The sequence below is a fragment of the Triturus cristatus genome, chromosome 9, assembly GCF_964204655.1.
Source record: "Triturus cristatus chromosome 9, aTriCri1.1, whole genome shotgun sequence".
NCBI classification, from domain to species: Eukaryota; Metazoa; Chordata; class Amphibia; order Caudata; family Salamandridae; genus Triturus; species Triturus cristatus.
In genome coordinates this window covers 136,784,714-136,808,000 of record NC_140592.1, presented here as the reverse complement: position 1 = coordinate 136,808,000, position 23,287 = coordinate 136,784,714, and the positions used below count along the sequence as shown (strand labels likewise).

The window sequence follows — 23,287 nt, the reverse complement described above, 5'->3', positions numbered from 1 at the left end:
ATACTTTTCGTTTTATTGTGAGCGTAACAAAAAAACGACAGGCACACACACAAACAAACACACTCTCTCTGTGCCTGGAGTGGTAAAAGGCTTTTATCATTTTACAGCTCGGCATGGAGAGCACTATGCTAGTCCTATGCTCAAAGACTTTGATAGAAAAGCAGACATTTAAGGTTAGCAGATCTAGAGTGTCGCTGGTGTTGAGAATGCTCTATGCAGGAGCTGCTTTCCACCTAAACTTGAGAACTACCCAGAGTTCTTTGCTTCTTTTTTACAGAATTTATGTGCCACTCAATGCCTATTGTTTTGACTTAAACTGGGTGCTCCCTTGTGTCTGGACAAAGCTATACCTCTCTGAAGAGCTTCAATGAGAGCGAAACACGTGTCAGGGGTTGCTTTTATTTATTTCAGGTTAGCTTTGGTTGGTATTTTGCCGATTCAAGGCTGTAATACTGTGCCTGGAGTGGTAAAAGGCTTTTGTCATTTTACAGCTTGGTATGGACAGCGTTGTGCTAGTCCTGTGCGCAAAGACTTTGCTGTAGAAATGGCAAAAGGCTTTGTTCCTTTCTATCTCAGCGTGGATGGCACTGTCCTAATCCTATGCTTAAAGACTTTGATAGAAAAGCAGACATTTAGGGTGAGTAGATCTAGAGTGTCGCTGCACACTACCCCCAGGTTCGCTGGGGAAGGGAACTAGAGGCTTGTTAGGGTAATAGGAGACGGCCTGCCTCCAACACAACTTGTTACACACAAATAGGGCCGCTCCTATTAGAATGACCTAAAAGATGCTGAGTAGTGTTATGTGAGTGTGGACATCTCACAAAAAGTTACGGACTGGCCTCACACACCACCTGGTGTCATGCTTCATCATCGGCCAGTCCTCGCCCTCTAAAAACTTGGTTTGATAGAGGGCGGGCATACATCTGACGACAGGGATGCACTTCTACCTAAGTGGGGCCCAAAGTAAATAAGTGAGATTAAAAAGCCATTATAGTAACCTCATTTCCTTTTTTTTTAATGATCTAGGAAACTATATGGTTTGTAAAAACAAGTGCACAGCGCAATTGGGAAAGTTATTATGCCAAGGATACTAACTTTCCCAATTGCGCCCGTGGAGGGGGGTGAATACACTGGGAGAGCACCCGGGAAACCAATTAAACCAATAATCCAAATCTGCTTTGCGAAAATAATGCACTCTCAGGACCCAATGGAAATGTCAATTCAGGAAGTTTTATTATGCTTCCACATTACGCGTTTCGGCAGTTACGCCATGCTCACACGAAGAAAGTGAAAATTCAGTCACCATTAAGTATTCACTGACCACGACATGATTGGTTACAATAGACAAAGGACTTCCAATACAGATAACTCTCTGTGTAAAGTAAGCGACCATATTAGAACTTATTGTCCCCTGGTAACATGTATATTACATTCATTAACATGGTTACTAATGTTATTGAACTCCCTGTATTAAATGAAATGAATAATATGATAATGTATTGATAATATCGAGAGAAAGAGGACAAAACATAACAAATGTTATCATTGTCTCAAATTATACATAATAAATCAGACGCAATCTTAACCCTCAATGGTGTTCCACAAATGCCTAATTATGGGTTACCTGTTGCCTAGTTAAAATACGCTGTCCTCTCTCGGCACCTACATCTGAGAGTGTAGAGTGCCCGACATGATTTAGAGGTCCGTGGTCATGTGACCCGTGCTTATACCCGTGTATCAATAAAGACAGTTAAAATTGTGGTTGAAAGAAAGAAAGGAAAACACTCCACCATAAAAAACACCAACTGGTACATTGCATCAGTACTTTCAAGTTGGCCATGGATCATACACCACATAGAGTTGTCTTATTTACTGCAATTTGTGCAGCTATGTTCGAGGTGTGTTCTAGTGCCCTGATACTATTGAGAAGGAGAAAAAGGTGCGTGGGGCAGAAGTTGACAACACCCACCTCACATCAATTACTGTACACTAGTAAATACATGTATATAATCAAATCTTCTGGGCGTATAATTAATCCAGGGCCAGTGCCCGACTCAAAAGACCTAACACTGTGTTATGCTTATGCTAACATGTTAAGAATCAAGACTGTTGTTTGTGATCATTACAGGGCATATGCCCAACGACAGCTGATGTCCAGTAATTTGAAGGGATTGTGTACACACAGTTTACCATAATTTAATTTGGTCCAAGGGCTAGTACAGGAGAAAAAAGACAATACCATAAACAATTGAAAAGATCAAACCACAGGTGAACTGTCTTGACTGACGTGATACAGTGTGCCCTTGGGCCTCTGGAAAAAAGGTTAGGGAACCCGTGAATGTGAAACTACACAAGTGGTGTGGGCCCCCTTCCTTTCCTCCTGTTGTGAAAAGGAGAGAAAGACATGGATTAAAACCAATGTGATGAAAAATACTATACTAATTAAAACTTTACATGTAGACCCAGAGAAGCTAGGAAGGAAAATAAGAGCGCTAAGGAGAAGTTTATGTTTCATACAAATGTATTCTTAATTCTTCGTCAAGGTTCAAACCATCCAGGTTTTTGGTCTGGAGATCAATAATGTACATGGATTCCCTTTGTCTGAGTTTTAATGCTCTGTCACCTCCCTGTGGGGGTCTCGGGACATGTTCTATTGCAAAATAGCTCAGTAAGGCATTGTTGGTGAAATGGAATTGTTGGAAATGGCGACCTACAGGGTACTGCTGGTCCTGGTTGGTTATTGCCCTCACATGTTCCATCACCCGTTTTTTTGGCCGGATGGATAGTACTGCCTATGTAGTTCAATTTACATGGACATTCCAGGCAATATATGACATATGGGGTACCACATGTGAGGAACTAGGTAATGGCTTTCATCCTTCCTTCACCACCTGGGAATTCTTTCCTCATGTAACTATTTTTGCAAGCCGTCCGCAAGGAAAGAAACCCTTCAATCCTTAGTCTTTCATGGTATTGTAAGTTATGTTGCTGTGTACCAGTCTATCCCTGAGACTTTATCCTTTTCTGTAAGTGATACATGTTTTTTTATTTATGAGAGGACCTATATTTGGGTCACTTTTCAGGATATCCCAATGTTTGGCAAGAATTCTCCTAATGTTACTGGCATTCCTGTTATATGTCAGTATGATCCTGGTGCTGTTATCTTGTCCCTTCAGATCAGGTTCACTTTCTATTCTAGTCAGGAGGGTATCTGTTCCTTGCATTTGTTCTTCTTTTCTCATGGCTCTGTTGAGTACCCAAGCTTGGTACCCCCCTAGCTTTGAATCTTTCTACCATGGTAGACGATTCTTCTTTAAAGGCGGCTTCTGTGCTGCAATTGCATTTTGCCCTCATCAGTTCCCCGAATGGAATGCTCCATTTCAAGGGATTAGGGTGACTGCTGAGGGCGTGAAGCAAGGTGTTGCCTGCCGTGTATTTCCGAAAGAGTTTTGTTCGAACTGTGTTGTTAATAACCTCAACTCTGGTATCCATAAATTCTACTGAGGTTCTGCTCATGGTGCTAGTGAGCTTGATGTTGTAATCATTTAATTTTTTGATAAACTCAGCCTCCATTTCATTGCCCCTCCACACCATAAAGATATTGTCTATGTAGCGGAGCCACAGTACAACCTGTTCTACCTTTGGAAAGTTGGAATTGTCCATGAGTGTCTCCTCCTCCCATTTGCCTAAGAACAGGTTTGCGAAACGGGGGGCAAAACAAGTCCCCATCGCGGTACCGGTGATTTGTTTATATAGGGTTCGTCAAACATGAAGATGTTGTTTGTTAGGAAAAATCCCATCATCTCCATGACCATGGTGGAATGAGAATTGAATCTGATGTGTCTTGTCTGAAGAAATATTTTACATGCTTCTACACCTTGATCATGTTTAATTATGGTGTAGGGTGAATTCACATCTAACGTGACAAGTAAGAAGTCTTCCCAGTGTATACCCTCCACTTTGCTAAGGAAATCCTTTGTATCCTTGACATGGGATGGGAGATTGCTCACATAATCCCGTAAGAAAAAATTACATACTTGGAGACGTTTTCGGTAACGCTACCCTTGGAGGACATTATCTGACTTCCTGGCAGATTCATCAGGTCCCTGTGCACCTTCGGTGAAAGGTACAGTACGGCAACTAACTACCCATAATTTTTATATAGTGGTCAACAGGGAAACATATTCCAACAGTGTCGAATGTATTTGGTATAAACTAAAAAATTGGAAAGACCTAGGCATACTAGAATGGGAAGAGTTTTGTTATCTCAAACGGAATTACCCCATCCTCCCAGTACTGTACCTTTTACCGAAGGTGCACAAGGACCTAATGAATCTGCCAGGAAGACCCATAGTGTCCTCCAACGGACCCTAAAATCCAAGAAGATTCAGCACCACCACTATTAATTGTGGAATTTGAACTTTGATTTTAGGGTCTGTTATGCAGGATGGCAGGTGCGTTGATTGAAACCGCTACGCACTTTGAAGGCTCCATTGGGAGCTTAGCCTGGAGTATGCTGAAGGCAGAAACCATGCAGGGTCTTATCGAAACGTAGGGACTACATGTCCCAGAAGCCTAGTGAATTAAGAAGCCCATCAGAGAGCGTTATAATGGCTAATTAAGGGACACACGTGCTTCGTATCTGCCACACAGCATGTTTCCTGTGAGCAAGGAGCAGGAGCTCCGAAACGCGTGGGAAGTTTTACAGGGATTATTCAATGTGCTGCCAGTCTCTGCTGAATAAAGGATTCTTTTCGCAAGTGAGAGTCCACCTGTCATTGTGTGTGCCTTTGCTTTTGGACGAACTTTGGATGATGATGATATATATATTAATAATGCCCTCTTTAGAAAATTTGCAGGAAGCGCACTCTGGCAGCTGGTGCAGGTGAGGAAGTAAGACCGTACCTTCCCAACAAATCCAATTACAAAGAAGAAATCGCCGTACTCTAAGGGAGTAAGATATTTCAAGTTTATATTTGCTCGCGACAGCTGTTACGAAGCTAATCAAAACCTGAAATATCTTTCTTCCTAGCAGTGCGCAGATTTTTTTATATATATATATATATATATATATATATATATATATATATATATATATATATATACATACATACATACATACATACACATATATATGTGTGTTTTGGTTTTTTTCTTCACAAAAAAAACAAAGGTTACAGGGATGTTATAGTTAGGTTCAGATTTTACACACACAAATCCATAGAAATGCAGCAATTATACTTATTTCAAGTAACTATAACTCAAGCCCTAAGGTAACTATAAATCACGCCCCTGCCATGCACAGTTTTCTCATCAATAATTTCACTGCAAATGTTATAGTTACCTTAGGGTACAGTGTGGCTAAGCTGGAGTATAGTATGTCTATGCGAATGTCTAGTATGCTGCCTTTCTCTGCTTGATAATTCTTTTCATTGATATCATGGAAATAAATTGCATAAAGATATCCAAAGATTTCAATATATGCACATGCAGGCAAAGATAATGTAATCAAATATTTGTGATTTCCCTAACATCACTTTTTACAGTGTAATTGTAGTCCACTTGCAAATGTTTAGCTCATACAATTCCAATTTTCTTTTTTTCTTAAAGGAAGATATTGCTATGTCAGCAGCTGTTCTGGAATCACTGTTAAAATTGGTTCTTCTGATTGGTCTGACGATAACAGTTTTTGGCTATGCTTATTCCCAGTTGGCTCTGGATATTTATGGAGGCTCTATGCTCAGCTCTGGATCAGGTATGTAAAATGTGAATTTGAATCTGAAGTGCTTAGTAAAGCATACTGTCTAAACCCTATTTACATTGTCTTTGATCAGACAAACTGTTTATACACATGATGCTATTTTGCATAGGGGTTTGGTGGAGCAAATAATCATCTGGCTCCAGAGTTGGATGCGGTATGATGTATGATAAGCATTATGTGCTTTAGCTGCATCATGTATATCACCTCCTTGGAGGCTTCAAAGTCATGCTAGTGTTTATCTAAACATACTGAGTGAAATTTGCTTCAGACCCACTCAATAAACAGGGAACATGTGCAAGATTCTCCTTCTGGGGATCTTAGTTTTGATTATCTACTATACCTAAACAACACTGTAGGACCAAAAAAGACTACTCTCTTTGGTAGATTCAGGGCTAAAAGGAGGTGTTCATCATTTGGGAACGTTACTCTGGACCAACATAAGATGATTAAAAAATGCTAAAGAAGTCAGTACGATTTTTGAGGACAGAGTATGAAGATTCATACTGATACCCAGTGGCAGGTTGATACACATGCAGAAAATACATGTTTTGAACAAACACAAAATGGGTATAGTCCAATGTATTTAATTAATATGCATATTGCAAAGAGGCCTTTGCCTTAAGATTCTTTCTGAATCCGCAATGACGTATTGTTTAACAGAATAATGATTTCCATAACTTCGTACCTATTCTAATAGAAAAGACTTAGGAACCCACTTAATTTAGCACGTTAATTTACATTAGGAAATTAAAGCGTTCCATTTGTGTCACAAGTAGTAATTCCTCCTTTGGAGGCTATTTCACCAGTGAAGAATTCTCATGAGGAATGACTTCTGCTATGCACATAATATTGCAGTGCTAGACACGCTGTAGACTTCTCAACTGACCGAAAACGTTAAAGCACTATTTACTACTTCCTCCACAAATCAGAGGTATTTCTAATACCAGCCAACTAGGGGAGAGGATGTAGCCTTACGGCTAGAGCTGTCGACCTCGAAGCTGGGAAACCGGGTTCGAGTCTCAGCAACGACGCTCATCATCCTGTGAATCTGGACAAATCACTTAATCTCCCTGTGCCTAACAACAAATGAATGTGTTTTCATGTAACGAAACTGGTGCTCATGTAAAGCGGTCTGATACCCGATGTCTCTGGTCTAGTTCGTGCTATATAAAACTCTATAAAAAAAGAATTCCAAAAATTACATCAAAATCAGGCCCTTGTTTTGCTATTTATATGATAAGTAGTAGCTTTCCTAAACTGTTTATAGGATACAAAATTTGGCCTTTTAAAAAGAAAATACAGAAACATGTAGAGGCTACAAGAACACTGAATCACACAAATGCCACTGCAGATAATTTGTATTGGTGCAAAGGGTGTGATCTATTGAGCTTCGCATTCATAGGTGCCCTTTATACAAATGCGTCCTCTTTATTATCTTTCCACCTGCTTCGTACATGATGGAATCTGAAGAAAAAACCTTAGATGACTTTTTTCCCCAACTTTATCATTTTTTGTGCTATTAGTACAGAATACAGTTTAGACAAAAAAAACAACAATCATGGGTGTAGATGCGCTATACCAGAAGTACAGTACATTTTTGAAGACCGCTATGGCGGGCGTTTGAGCTTATACAGTCGGTTGAAGTAGACAACATATCATAACTTCTACTGCTGTAGACCATATTCATTTGTATTTCCTCAGCTATTCCCCAATCCCCTACATCCTTAATCCAACTCATCAGCTCAGGGGCTCAGCCATGTTATAGCCAACCTCTGTTTCACCTGCATTAAAGCAAATGTAATCAATTTCTTTTTCATCTTATTTTTCTTTCAGGATGTTCCTATTTCCAATAGGCAGGCCAGAGGTTTTACACTGAGTCTGCACCGTGGCATTGTTTGGAATTGGTGCGATAACTTTCTCCAGTATTTTGTTAGTCGTGGACAGTCCCGTGTCTGGTGTAAATAAGTGGCGTCCGTACCCCGCACTTGACGCAGTTTGCAGGCCTCAGAGCTTTATTTTGTGGCGTATAGCGGGGGCACATACTTTCTGTGTATGAAGTTGAACTGGATGAATCTGATCGGGCATTGCTTGTGGCTATGCACATTAGAGTGCTTGCATCCATTTTCTATCTGTTAGGTCGGCGCCACAGCCCACCCCCCTCTTTTGTTGCACTTTAATCATGAATTTCAGTTGGTCTTCCCTGATCGCTAAGTAAATGCAGTGTAATCAACACTCTGGCATTATCCGTGTGCAGGATTATGTCTTATGTGTTTGAAACTGGTGGGCCTGCTAGTGACCCCTCCCCCCTAATGTATAAGTCCTTTATATTAGTTGTAGAAGACCCCATTAATGTCCACCTGTGTGGTCCACCTCTGTTACCACTGCAATGATATCGACTGGGGCTTTCTCATGTTTAAGTAGCCAGGCCAGTATTCTATCCGCCTTGTCGCCCTCCCTGTGCAGCTGTTGCATGTATTGCATTGTGAAAAGGGCGTATTTTTCTTAAGTTCCCCCAGAATGTCTATTTTTAACTGCTGTGATTTCTGCAATCCGTCCACCCCATGGGGCTTTTGTTTCTGCCAGTATATTAGTTCCCTCTCCTTGGCGTCTATATCTGCGTCTAGCTATTTCCTTCGAGAGGTGGGTTGGCCTTTGCCTCTCCTTTGATCACTAACTTTAGTACAGTCCCTTCCATACCTCTGCTACCAATTGTACCAGCATTATTATGGCATGTGAGGGTTCCCAAAGGTTTTGGTGGACGACCATGTTGTGCATGGCTTCCAAGGGCAGCTGCCACAACGGAATAGCCTATCTAATTTGCTGGCATGAGTATATAAATATCAGCGGAGAGTGGTCTGATAGCGCTCTGCCCCAGTATGTCATGTCCGAGATCCATTGCACGTGTGCCTGGTCTACCAGCATGAAGTCTAATCTGACGTATGTGTTAGCACATGGTGTGAGTAGTCCCTGTTGTGGGGGTTTTGTTCCCTCCAGACATCTAGGAGGTCTAAGGTACTCATTGTGTGCATCAAGGAGTCTCTCATTGTAAGTTTGTAGGTGGGGAGCGGTGGTGTCCTATCTACTGTGTCATCTAGCACACAGTTAAAATCGCCTAGCCACAGCATCGCAGTTCCCCGGTATGGATCCATCAGGTTGCTGAGCTTATGGAAATGTGTGGTTATCTGTGTTTGGTCCATATATGTCCAGTAGCGCCAGGTCAGTCCCATTAATCTTGCCCAGAACTATTACATATCAGCACTCTGGGTCCGCTATCACTCCGTCAGTGCAGAACGGTGCTTTGGGTGCCACCCATATGCCCATTCCCTTTGTGTGGGTGCTATAGCTGGCGTTGTAAAAGGTGCATCCTGTATTTACGCTGTAGCTTGTTGCCTCGGCCAATAGTAAACGCGTTTCTTAAAATGCACACTATATGTACTCCCCAATTTCTTGGACATGCACCCACTCTGGCACTCTAACGATAATTATTTAACCCCGATACATTCCATCTGACCAATGTGACTGTGCTGTCCATTGTGCGAGTGTTGATGCACAGAATGCAAGTGGCCCACTTGACTTCTACCTTGTACAGTCATGATCATCACCTGTTCATGCCAACCCGACCCATGGATTGCAGGTAACGTAAAATGTAGGTAGGGAGACGGGTGTCTTGTGTGCCTTAAAGTCCAAGCATGTGGGTACAGGCCGGCTCCCGCTTTCAGAGCTCACCCACCACATACAATCCAAGTACCTCCCCGTTAAACATAAAAGTAAAAAATGTTTTAAAAAAATCCAAATTAACAGAACATATAACAATACAATAACAAATTGTGATTCCGCTGATTCTACTGCCTGTGCGAGACCACCACTCCGTGGTTCTTCGTCAGGATGGATCTGTGTGGTAGGTTGAGAGGGGGTATGCTCAACTTTCCTTGCTTAACTGCAGGAAGTAAGGATTACTCCCCAGTGGCCATGTAAGTAATGCTTTTGCTGGCCACTTCCATGAGATTATTCCATGGCTCCAGTTGTGATCCATTCATGGCTGCCCCTATCCTGTTGGAGCTTAGCGGTCATCACACCCTGTCGCCTGTGACTTTTTGTGGTCATCTGTTAAAGCCAATCTCAGGCACGTTTGGGGTTCGTACTCATACAGCACTTTCATTCTTGCTGTGTAGCTCATGTACTTCAGGTCTGTGACCCTGCAACAATGTTTAACCACCCAGAACAAGCGCCGCTGTTGTTGCACCAGGAGCATAAAGTCAGAAAACAGCATGTTCGAGGCATATGAGGTGCAGATCACACACTAGGATAGTAGATCGCCATCTGGTGTTGGGCTCGGATGCTTGCACGTTGTTGTTGTCTTTGGAAGAAGTCTTTGTGGTCACGAGATAGGTGACTCCTCCCTTGGACGATAGTGCGCATGGGCATCAACTCCATCGTTGGATTGTTTTTTTCCGCCATTGGGTTCGGATGCAACTTTTCCGCTCCGGTTGGAAATCTCAATTCCAAGCTTCTCGAAGCAGAACATTTCCACAAAAGCCATCGAAGCACCTTCATCTTCGACATCGATTTCATCGGCTCGATTCCGGACGTCGACGCGGGCCGCTGGGCCTATCCACGCCGTAAGGTCTACAGCTCATGGAATGGACGCCTTTCAAAAAATGCCCCCAGTGTGGAGCAAAATTTCCACACAGTGACCATCACAAAGTCTGCAACCTATGCCTATCACTTGAACACGACGAGTCCAGCTGTCCAGCCAGTGCATCCTTTCGATCCTAACCATTCGAGATCGAAGGGCTCGAAGACACATCATGGCACAGAGACCAGCTCCGGAACCAGAGGACATCTTTGATGAAGGCCCCGATGTCCCAGAAGAAGATTCCGAGGATCTCCAAATCATCTCCGAAGCAGAGGACTCAGACGACCCCATCACTCCTGGGCAACGTGGGAGTACTACTGCCCCTGCCCCAACCCCTCCAAAACCAAAGGCAGTGGTCAAGACTTCGCCTGTTGGCCCCAGTCGAGACCGAAAACATCCTTCAGAAGCCCCGCCTCCGGGCTCGGCTCCGAAGAAACAACACAAGCCTTCCGGTAGCGCGGGATCGAGCAAACCACATGTCACTGTCCCACCGGCACCTTCGGCACCGAAGCCAAAAGACCACTCTGCACCGAAATCGGCTCCGACGCCTTCGGCCCCGAAAACGCCAAGGCCCATAGATAAACCGGCCCGAAGGTTCCCAAGCCTAAAGATCCAGCTTCAGCTCCGAAACCATCATCGGCACCGAAACAAACAGCTAAGGACTCTGATACACCTCCTAAAGCCAAAACCTACACGGATCAGCCAAAACCTCGCTCGGAACCGAAAAAATCAGCACCAAAAACTGTTCCCGAGGAACAAGAACTTTTTCACCCAGATCCCATCGATCCAAGACAGAAAACGATTTATATTAACCCAAAGACTGGACATGTCACGGCTGTGCCAAGTAAACAACGGAAACTGGACACACCATCTGTTCCAGTTCCTGTACACAGGAAGGACTCTGCAACATCGCCTATGCCCCCTTCCTCTCCTATACAGCCTTCTAAGCCACCTCCTCTGCCTACACCACCCTTACCTGTAACTTCTCCATCACATACATCACCTCCAGATGATGATGATGATGATGATGATGACCTAGGGGGTGGGGGTGATCCTAATGACCCGTTCACGGATCCAGATACCTCACCACTTGATGATTGGGCATTCCCTCTTCCAACAGACATGCCAGAACCGCAGCCATATCCCTCCAAACCATCTCCTCCAGATGATCACCTAGGGTTTAGCCAATTATTAAATAGAGCGGCACTTTACCACGGCGTTACAATGCACTCCGACGCACCACAGGAAGACTTCCTCTTAGATACTTTTGAACAATCTCAAAAGTCAGTACAAATCCTACCTATGATCAAAGGAGTCATTAAGCACGCCCCAGAGGTATTTAAAGACCCCGTCCGTGCCAGGGTTCTTAACCCTAAAATAGAAAAGAAATATAGGCCTGCCCCTGAAGAGCCTAATTACATCAAAGGACAGTTGCCTTTGGATTCTTTGGTTGTTTCCAATACTAGGAAACGCGCCAACTCCCAAACCACAGGAGATACACCACCCCCGACAAAGAATCCAAACTGCTAGAAGCCTCTGGCAAAAGAGTAACAGCACAAGCCTCTAATTATTGGCGTATTGCCAACACCCAAGCACTACTAGCACGATATGACAGGGCACACTACGACCAGTTAGAGAATCTCTTACAACATCTGCCTGAACAGTATAAAACCCAGGCAAATGACCTTCTCCAGGAGGGAAAGCTTATTTTAAATGCGTCAATTAAATGTGCGCTAGAGCAATTAACACACGTGTGCTCCTTAGATGACATGCCTGGCTACGCATTTCAGGCTTTAAGCCAGAGGTACAAACTACCATACTTAGCCATTCAACCAGGAACTGCTATTTGGGCCAGCAGTAGACACTGCCCTTGAAAAAATGAAAAAGGACACCGAGACTGTTAAGTCCATGGGAGCATTACAGTCTCCACAGGCACGTGGCTCCTTTCGGTGCTCCTTCTACAGAGGAGCCTCCAAAAATATGGGCGCAGACACCTCATCTACATTCAAAGCCACTACACAAACATCCCCCAGTAGAGGATATTTTAGAGGCGGATACAGAGGAAACAACAACAAGGGACGAGGTCGAGGTAATAACAACACTCGCACCTCCCCTGCCACAAAACAGTGACTTGCCTCCGCTCCCCCCAGACCATTCCACTCCAGTCGGGGGCAGACTAACACAGTTCCTACCTGTCTGGAACTCCATCACAACAGACAAGTGGATAAGACAAATTATCCAGTATGGTTACTGCCTGGAACTCACAACTACCCCCCACATATACCACCCAAACAGCGTTCAATGTCACCAGACCATCTTATGCTCCTCAAACAAGAGGTTCTCTCATTGCTCCAAAAACACGCAATAGAGCCAGTTCCCTTAGAACATCAAGGGACAGGGGTATACTCACTCTACTTCCTAATCCCCAAAAAGGACGGGACTCTAAGACCAATACTCTAACTCAGACCCCTAAATCTGTATATACACTCAGATCATTTCCATATGATCACTCTTCAACAAGTGCTCCCACTGCTGCAACAAGGCGATTTCCTTGCCACACTAGATCTCAAGGACGCCTACTTCCACATTCCCATACATCCTGCTCACAGGAAGTATCTAAGGTTTGTAGTGGACGGACCACACTACCAGTTCACAGTCCTTCCATTCGGGGTAACAACCGCGCTCAGAGTATTCACAAAATGTCTGGCAGTAGTAGCAGCACATCTCAGAAGACAACAACTTCATGTCTTCCTGTATCTAGACGACTGGCTAATAAAAGCCAAGTCATTCAACAAATGTGTTCTACACACTCACCATACCATCCAAATCTTACACAACTTGGGGTTCACAATCAACTATCCCAAGTCTCATCTCCAACCCTCTCATATACACCAGTATCTAGGAGCCACCATAAACACCTCCACAGCCCTAGCATACCCCAGCCCAGCCAGGATAGCCAATATACAAGCTCTTATCACAAAATTTCAAATCCAACACTCTCTTCCAGCAAGAGTGTTCATGCAACTCATAGGCATGATGGCGTCATGCATCTTCATTGTGCCTTATGCAAGACTTCAATTGCGTCCCTTGCAAGAATGTCTAGCACGTCAGTGGAACCAGGCTCACGGACAACTCACAGATCTGGTGTTGGTGGACAGCCACACACATCGTTCTCTACAATGGTGGAACATAACAAACTTGTCCAAAGGGCGGCCGTTCCTAGAGCCTCTTCCACAGATAGTGCTGACAACAGACGCATCACTCACAGGATGGGGAGCTCATCTCCTCGGACACACCACTCAGGGCAAATGAACCACTCAACAGAAAGTGCTCCATATCAATTACCTGGAATTGCTAGCAATATTCCTAGCACTAAAATCATTTCAACTACATGTACAGAACAAAACTGTCCTCATCCGGACGGACAACATGACAGCCATGTATTACATACAAAAACAAGGAGGCACACATTCTATGCAGCTGTCCCAGCTTGCACAGAACATTTGGGGATGGGCCATTCCTCAGAATATATACCTACTTGCAGAACACCTTCCAGGGGTTCACAATCGAATTGCCGATCTGTTAAGTCAACAAACACAACAGATCCACGAATGGGAACTACATCCCCAAGTACTACTGCCCTTTTTCAAACAATGGGGCCAACCAGACATAGATCTGTTCGCCACACATGAAAACGCTAAATGCCCAGCCTTCGCCGCCAGGTTTCCCCACCCGGAGTCAAAGGGCAATGCGATATGGAGGAATTGGTCAGGCAGATTTGCGTATGCTTTTCCGCCTCTCCCACTCATTCCATTAGTGGTACGCAAGCTCAGGTAGCAGTCTCTCAAACTGATCCTAGTAGCTCCCACATGGGCACGCCAGCTGTGGTTCACAACACTACTGGAACTCTCTCTAGTTCCACACCAAAAACTGCATCTCTCCCCGTCCTTAATAACCCAGAACCATGGAGAGATCAGACACCCAGATCCAGGTCAACTGAATCTGGCGATCTGGCTCCTGAAGTCCTAGAGTTCGGTTACCTTAACCTGCCACCAGACTGCATGAACATTATAAAAGAAGCCAGAAGACCTACCACTAGAGCTTGCTATGCTGCAAAATGGAAAAGATTTGCCATTTACTGCACCAACAATGATGTACACCCACTGGATGCAGTCATCCAGAACATCATTTGCTACTTACTACACTTGCAAAGATGTAATTTAGCATACTCATCCATACGTCTCCACCTAGCAGCATTAGCAGCCTACTTACAAAATCGACAACACTTGTCACTCTTTAGAGTCCCTGCGATCAAAGCCTTCATGGAAGGACTTAAAAGAATTATTCCTCCCAGGTTACCACCCTCTCCAGTGTGGAATCTAAACATTGTTCTTACTAGGCTCATGAGACCCCCATTTGAACCTCTGCATAAATGTGAACTACAGTTCCTCACATGGAAAGTAGCTTTCCTTATTGCTATCACATCCCTCAGAAGGGTAAGTGAAATCCAGGCTTTAGCCATACAAGAACCATTCTTACAATTACACCATAACAAAGTGGTTCTTAGGACAAATCCTAAATTCCTTCCAAAAGTCATATCTTCTTTTCATCTTAACCAATCAGTAGTGTTCTTCCCAAACCCAGACTCGGTAGCTGAAAGAGCTCTTCATACCTTAGATGTTAAAAGAGCCCTTCTTTACTACATTGACAGAACCAAATCATTCCGCAAAACAAAACAATTGTTTGTAGCTTTCTCTCCACCACATAAGGGCAACCCCATTTCCAAATCTGGGATAGCTAGGTGGATAGTTAAATGTATCCAAATATGCTACCACAAAGATAAACGCACACTAACAGTTCCCCCTAGAGCGCATTCCACATGCAAAATAGGGCTTCCATGGCATTCTTAGGGAACATTCCCTTAGAAGACATTTGTAAGGCAGCCACATGGTCTACAACACACACCTTCACTAAACGCTATTGTTTTGGCGTGTAAGCAAAGCAACAAGCTTCTGTGGGCCACGCTGTCCTTAAAACTTTATTTCAAACTGCTGCAACCGATACACGTGACCACCGCTAGGGGAGATACTGCTATATAGTCTATCCTAGTGTGTGATCTGCAGCTCATATGAACGGAATATGCTACTTACCAGTATGCATCTGTTCTTGGCATGTAGAGCTGCAGATCCACACACACCCACCCACCTCCCCAGGACCTGTATCTGAACATCTCTCTCTTCTACAAACTCCATCATTTCCCATCATGGCGAAAAACAATCTAACGATGGAGTTGATGCCCATGCGCACTATCGTCCAAGGGAGGAGTCACCTATCTCGTGACCACAAAGACTTCTTCCAAAGACAACAACAACGTGCAAGCATCCAAGCCCAACACCAGATGGCGATCTACTATCCTAGTGTGTGGATCTGCAACTCTACATGCCAAGAACAGATTCATACTGGTAAGTAGCATATTCCTAACATTACACCCCGCGGTCGAATGTCTCAATGCCTACAGGCCACCTGTGCTATAGAGTCTCTGCCCCGGTAATTTAAGAGGCAGAGAATAAGTCCTGGGTGGGGACCCTGGTGGCAGAGGCATCATTTTGTATCTTGTGGGCCCTTTCAATTGAACAGAACTTGGACACACCCCTATCTTTTAATTGGGTGGTGACGCTGTTCTCCAGGTACAGTTCTAGGCGCTCCCCTTCCTTAAGTTTCGGCAGGCCCACTAGGCAGATTTTGTTGCATGGCCACTGACCCTCTGCATCTTCTTTCCTAATCTCCAGGCTTTTAGTGTGTTGTGTAAGTGCCTCAACTATTTTTTGCAATGTGGACACCGCATCCCTGGTTTATCTTTACCATTGTGGGGGTCACTTATCTGTGACTGGTGCAGGGACAGTTTTATTACTCCGGTAGTGTCAGTACACACTCTGAGTATCTTGGGGTAGCTCAATGTGTCGAGTCTAGGCAGCAAATCACTGTGCTGCATACCCTTCCTGGGTGATCAGTGCATGTTTGATAATCCCGGTTACTCCAATGGGTTCCAGCCATGTACAAGAGGCCCTCGTTGCTCTCTTTGGGTTATGGGGCTGCTTTGTCGTTGCCTCCCTACTGCACAGCAGATGTACCTGTGAGCAGCACCAGGTGCCGGGATTCTCACGCTCCTTCTCTCCCTACGGCGTGCCACGACACCGGTGTCGGGGGCAGTCTCGCAGTCTCTCACTCCTCCCCTGGGGCCGCGTCCTTCCGACCGCGGGCACCGCACATTCACCTGCTTCTCTCCGGTGTCTTAGGGGCCACACTTGAGTGCTCCAGTGGACCCCAAAACAGCCTTCGTGAGGTGTTCAACCATTCCTTGTTGGCAGCTAGCTCTCTGCAGTCTTGCATGGCCTTGGGCCGAACAGTCGTGCAGTCTCACTGTGTCCCCAGGGCCGCCTCTTGTGGCCACCACCTTGTCCGCAACACTCGATCTCAGTTGACTCGTTGTATGCCAGAGAATAAAGGAGATCCTGGCTGCAATTTCCCTTCGCCAAAGAGAACAGTCAGTGCAGTAGGCAATCAGCAGCAACCATGATGCTTGCAGGTGGCGGATGTCTGTGATATTGACAGATATTTGGCTAGATTTTAGGCATTGAGCCGGGGAGCTCCACAAGATGAGTCCTTGTGACTCTGACTAGGCCACACCCCCTCAACCTTAGATAAAATTAAGCCTGATTTATTATTTATCTGAAAAGCAGTGAAACGTTGGACTTGAGTATTGATTCGTTTTATTTGTTACTGTATTCAGTTTACCCTGAATTGTAAATATTTCTTCGTGTTATTGTTATTTATTTTGGATGATACAAACGCTTCACATTATTTATTATTTTATTTTTGTTTTGATTTTGGCAGACACTAATGTTTTGAAATTAGTGTAGGTCGTGTCTGAAAACCTGAGCCATTACAGGTTAGGCGGTGATTGCTGAAGGGTTTAACCTAGATACTGCATTTTACTATGTACATTGTTCATGGTCTTGGTACTGCTAAAATGAATCCTGCTCCTGAATAACATTTACAAATTGACTGTGTAATAGTCCTTGCTCTTTTTTCACATGTAAGCTGTGGTTAACAAGCTGTTTACATTAAACCCCAGAATGATTATAGATGTGCCATTTGATATAATCGTGTTAGTGGTTAAATAGACAATATTACACTGGTTGCATATATCTTGATATGATGAGGGTCATAGAAATTCAGAGACTGGACGATAGGACCTTACCTTTATTACATTCAGAGGTTATAAAGATTAAAAAACTTTTTATTATCAATTCCAGGTTGATAAGAAGGAGCCAAGATAAATGTGGAATCTATCCTTGTGATCAAAGCGGTCGATATAAGAGACCAGGGCAGAATCTTAATGCCAGAATTGACCTGAGACATTTTGATTCTCTTCTTCTCAGACTATGATAAAGTAGGCAATCCTGTATGTTATATGAAAACGTCTCACAGTAAAGGGCTTGAAAGTCTCCATGGTGGAGCCATCCACCTGTTGGGTTACCCACAAGTATATGGGATAGCTACCTCTTGTCCGATGCCAAAAGTGCAGCTAAGCTCCTACGAATCTGTTCCAGAAAACTCCATCAAGGAAAAGAGTGACGGAAATCAACAGAGCAGAGCATTCATATATGACCAGTTTAGATTGTCATAATTGTGTGAGAAAGAGATTCACAATAGAGTGAAGTTGTTCATTTTTCTTTTTGAGACAACCACTGATCTGGTTTAAACTTTTATAGCTATATATGACGCAATGTGAACATTAGTAATGGAATTTTGTTTAACTTATTCCAAGGTAAGGTGGCGCACAAGGGAATACTCATTTGTATTTATGTATGTGGTATTTGTATAGGGCAAACCTAGCTAAAAGGCAGCAGATGGCATACATTAAACATACATTCAGTGACTGATTAGAGAGGTAGCTGGGCAGAAGTGTACAGTTAACGCATTGTGATATAGTGTTCTTTCAAGAGATGCGTTGAGGCAGTCCTGATGGATGTAGGGCGGTTGTTCCAGATCCTCTGTTCATAGCTGGAAAGTCCCGCTGCTTTGTGTTTTCTCTCTTTTACCCTTTTTATTCAACAGCCTGATGGCTGTGGATGTGCTGAAAACAAATAGAAATGGTGAGCTTATCTGCAAGATGAATGGGGATGTTGGATCTCGATGACTTTGTAAATGATGCATCCAATTATGAAGATACTACACACAAATAGGGAAAGCCAGTAGTGCCATCAGGATGGGTGTGATGTGATCATATTACTTCGGTGCCTGGATGTGACAAGCTGCTGCATGTAGGATGCCCTTAAAGGGTGTGGAAGCGGCAGTGTGCCGTCTAGGAGGCTGTGGACCGGATTCAAGAGTTTCATCACTGGAACAGCATTTCCGATGCCAGTTTCTGTAAGAAACAACTTCACTTTCTTTAGAAGAAATACCTGGTACCAGGCTGTCTTTGATCATTTGCAAGGATAAGATTGGTGTCCAGCATAAATCTAAATGACTTAGAATTTGGTGAAAGTTGGGGTTCAATCAGGTTTGCACTATGTATTTCTTGTTTTTGGCAAGTGATAGGAATTCTGTCTTGGCGGGCTTGAGCTTCAGGTATGTGCTGGATATCCAGGTCTCATTGAGATGCATGCAGTGTTTGAAGCATTGTCTGGAGCATAGGAGACTTTCAAGTAAAGTTGTGTTTCATTGGTGTTTGTCTTAATTTATTTTAGAAAAATACGTGATCCTAAATATTGCAGCCTTCAGTGACTGTAGATTCCTTTTCTTTAAAATATAATAAAAATAACTAGCTAATGAATGTAGCAGCAACCTGATGATTTGGTATTCTGGAGCGAAAAGGGTCAAGGATGTTTGATTTATGCGCCCATTAACTTAAACTAGACATACAGTATTTATGTGAGTGATGATTTTAATAACGTATACAAATGTATTTCAACATTATTGTTCCATCGATAATATTTTACAGTCAAGGAGCCCAATTCTGGAGAATGATGCTATAAAATGATTTGTACTTTTTGTATTTTTAGGACCCAGTCTTCTCCGTACATATTGCTTATATGTCCTCCTCCTTGCAGTTAACGGAGTGACGGAATGCTTTACTTTTGCATCAATGAGCAAAGAGGAGGTGGACAGGTGTGTACAGCTTTCAAAATTAAAAGTTTTTTTTTGTTGCTTATTCATGTTTAGATTATGCCACTGAACATTAGGTCTGTAAAGTTTGTGATAGACTGTGCCATCCACTAGAACAAAAACTGTAGAAAGTTACAGGAGATGTAGACCTAAAGAATAATGGAAAATTTGCCAAAATCCTGAGGAAAACGATACATATGGGGGACAATCAATTGGCTGAATTTCCTGTACATAGAGTCCCTGTGGCAGAGGAAGTAGAGCCAGTGGATTCTTGTCCGGGTTTAGCAATTTTCTCAAGAAATTGGCAAATTTAGCTTTTCCATCAGCCTCTAAATTAAACCTGTACTGCTGTTGATGATGAGACGAACAGTTTATTGTACAATACAATCGCCATTATATGATTTTTTAAAAAAAATATATTCTATTCACTTTGGCAAACCCTAATGGTAGCAGGTGGTCAAGGGGATGAGTGTGTTGGAGATAGATCAATAGGTGTGTGTCAATTCAAGGAGGCTCTTGTACTCAAATATAATCACATGCATTAAAGCAAGCAGGACAACCACTGAACTAGAATGTCATGGTAGAAATTTGCTGTTTATGCCTTTTAATTAAAATTTCCTATAGGTAATATAGAATACAAAAGAAACATACTGCACGTCTATAAAAATGATTAATTATCTGGTATGAAATTGAAAATAATAGCTTCAAATACAAACATTGGTAACAAATATATCTAAAAAGTCTTCTTATTGTTGACAGGTTCTCCAGTTTACCCTATATTGCTTCTTGTGCGGTTAAACATTGTGTATAAAAATGTGCACATTTTTTAGGGACTATAGTCCCCTCTTCACAATCTACCAAGGTTTGGAGTTTCATATTCTCCCCACTTACATTGTATGTGCAGCCAGAGTGATAGCATAATATACATTTAGCATTGCCCTTTGCCTTTCACTTCCCCTCCTCCAAATGTATAAAAAATTCCCAATGCAATAGTTACTTTCATGACTGCAGATATTCTAGGGAGCTTCACCTCCCAGTAATTAAGTGAAACATAGCAAGTAACAACATTGCAAACTTGGTAGTTTCAGCAAGATGCTACTTCCTCCTTTTCAGCACCGAGCGAAAGAGGCTGTTTGAAGGACTCAATATGCCCTCAATTTAGCTTCAGAGCACCGAAAGCCAGGATAAGAAGCTTATACAGTAATGTAGGAGACTTAGACAAAGAGTTTTCTGGTGCTAATAATGGGCCGAATCACCAAAACACACTTCTTACCTTTTCACCTTTAAAACAACTTTTTACCACCGTATCATGAAACCAGGTTTCTAGGGGTGGTAATGTGGGACCAGGATGTTACTGTATGTTGTGCGCACACGTGAACTGGCCTGTTACCATGCACCCAAATACGGAACCAGGGGATTCGGTTTGCGGCTAGGCACTGTCAAATACAATGTAATCACCTTGCTCAGCTTGGGAAATACTTGCATAAGCCTGTGGTCTTTTAATTGTGGATATCGCTTAGCAATACTTTGCATTGGACTAAGACCTACTCGAGACTTGCACCTGGCACTTTGCTCCCACAAGGCCCTGGTGCCTCCCATTTTGATGTTGCCAGATTCCGTTCGCTCCTAAAGATTTGGAACTTCCACCCCAAACGTTTTGTTAAATGTCTGCTGTATGTCCAGTGTATTTGAGCTATGTTGTAGAGCAGCGTGGCTAAATCTAAAAAAAACGATGTGGCACTGCCAGCGCTTGCCGCATCAAATCGCTTTTTTTTCTTATGGCTGGTAAGGGAGGCAACACAGACATGGAAGCGTGGGTGGAGATAGGGAAGAGGCAACATGGACAAGAAGGGTGACAGATGGGAGGGAAGTCAAAGAAAGATAGGGGAAGATAATAAAAAAGAAAAATAGTACCTTAATCCCAGCGCCAGCAGTGGAAGCACCCTAATTAAGAAGAAGCAATCATTACTTGGTGCATACTCCTGGCGAAATAATTAAGATTCTTCTAATGAAAGAGTCAGTGAAGTCCATGAATGGTAAGCAATGGGAGGAGCTCCAAGCTCCTTAGTAAACAATATCTCTCCCAAGGAAGAGAGCATGCACTGTCACAAGAAACCTAAAAATGAAATCAAATGTGTGGTTTCTGTTAGCTCAAAACACCACTTCTGAAATGGGAGCCAATCTATATTTGATCTTTTTCCCTTGCCTGGCCAGACAACTGATAACCCAGGCAACACACATGTTTCTTGACATTTTTTCATTGCATTAGAGGCTTTGAGAAAGGTGCTGCTCCTGAAAAATTATTCATATAGGAGGATCTGGGAGGACTGTCTATTCATATTACACGTCATGCGAGCCACCCACTTCATGCCTTAGCCTCATTAGAACTCCCACATCTAGCCAACGCTTAAAAACCTACTGAAGACCCTTGCCCATCCTATCTCTCACCCCATGTGAGCAGAAACTTGGAATGTGGATGTCAGCTCACCCAAAAAATTATTTAAGTCTGATATACAAAAGGAAATGTACCTTACAATGTACAGCTGATATGTGGCTGGTTCCTCACTCTAGGGTTTTCTTTTTTCTTTTTTTTACTTTTCCGTTTACATTCATCTATATACTTGTATCAATATAATGGTATTCACCCACATTTATATTTTATGTGAAAGTTGGTACTAGAATATTTCCATCTTTATTTATATGAAAAATTACATTATAATGTTTTTGTGCAACACTAACTTTCCATACACAATACTTTGTGATATTAGTTTTTTATAAACATTGTGATTTTATTGATTTTATTTAGGTTTTACACCTCAACAGTATCCACACGCTGCTAACATTACTGCTCATGCTGAGGTTGCTGGATTAAGAAAACTAGGGCGTTTTTAGCAGCAGTGTGGGCTAGCATGCACAGCCCATTAATATGCAGAAACCAGTTACAGAATTCCTGTGCAAAACTGCTGATACATTCAGTTCCTGAAGAAATCACACTAAAAAGAAGCAATTAACATTTTTATTTTCTGTTGCTAAATACATAGTTTTAGGCAATCCCTCATTTACAAATCCCAAAGCCTTGACAAGACATGAAAGTTTGATTTAAAAAATCAGAAATACATGCCTGCCCTTTTTTTTTTTTTTATTGGTGAAGCAAGCACTTTTCTACCTTACGTAAATACTCTTACAAACCAGAACTGATGAGCTCATCATATTCTCATAAGGTTTCATTCTTTGTAATGCAAGCGAATCAAGCGGTGTACTGTGAAATTAATATTAACTAAATGTATGTCATTCTGTAAACCTTTTAACACACCCTAGAACCTTAAATAGGATTCACTGGTAGTGCCCGTCACTGGTTCGCTTCCTACCTGTTCAAGTGACCCCAATTTGTTCAAATGGGTACTTCAAGGATTCAAAAGATCCCGTTCACTTGTGGGGTCTCCGAGGGCTCCATATTGTCTCTTGTCACCTTCAGCCTATACATGGAGCCACTTGGTGCTCTATTCACAGATCGCAGAATTAAGATTCACCAATATGCTGATGATACACAACTCTACTTTAAAGTTTCCTGTGCTTCATCATCTGTTCCCTTAATCACTGGTTTCAAAACATCCAGGCCTGAATGTCTAGCCTTACTTGAAGCTCAAGCCAACCAAGACAGAATTGTTGTTACTTACCATATTCACAGCCCAGTCAGACCTCAAAAACATGCATAATCT

At 42.8% G+C, this 23,287-nt stretch overlaps 1 protein-coding gene across 1 annotated transcript in view; it reads left to right on the top strand.

The window, feature by feature from the left end:
- Window positions 1–23,287, top strand: part of RFT1 (RFT1 glycolipid translocator homolog) — an 83,197-nt gene that overhangs the window by 54,209 nt on the left and 5,701 nt on the right. Inside the window, exons 10-11 of the mRNA XM_085624543.1 lie at window positions 5,611–5,755; window positions 19,466–19,571. Of these exons, the coding sequence (XP_085480669.1) occupies window positions 5,611–5,755; window positions 19,466–19,571 (251 nt within the window). The remainder of the gene's footprint in view (window positions 1–5,610; window positions 5,756–19,465; window positions 19,572–23,287) is intronic.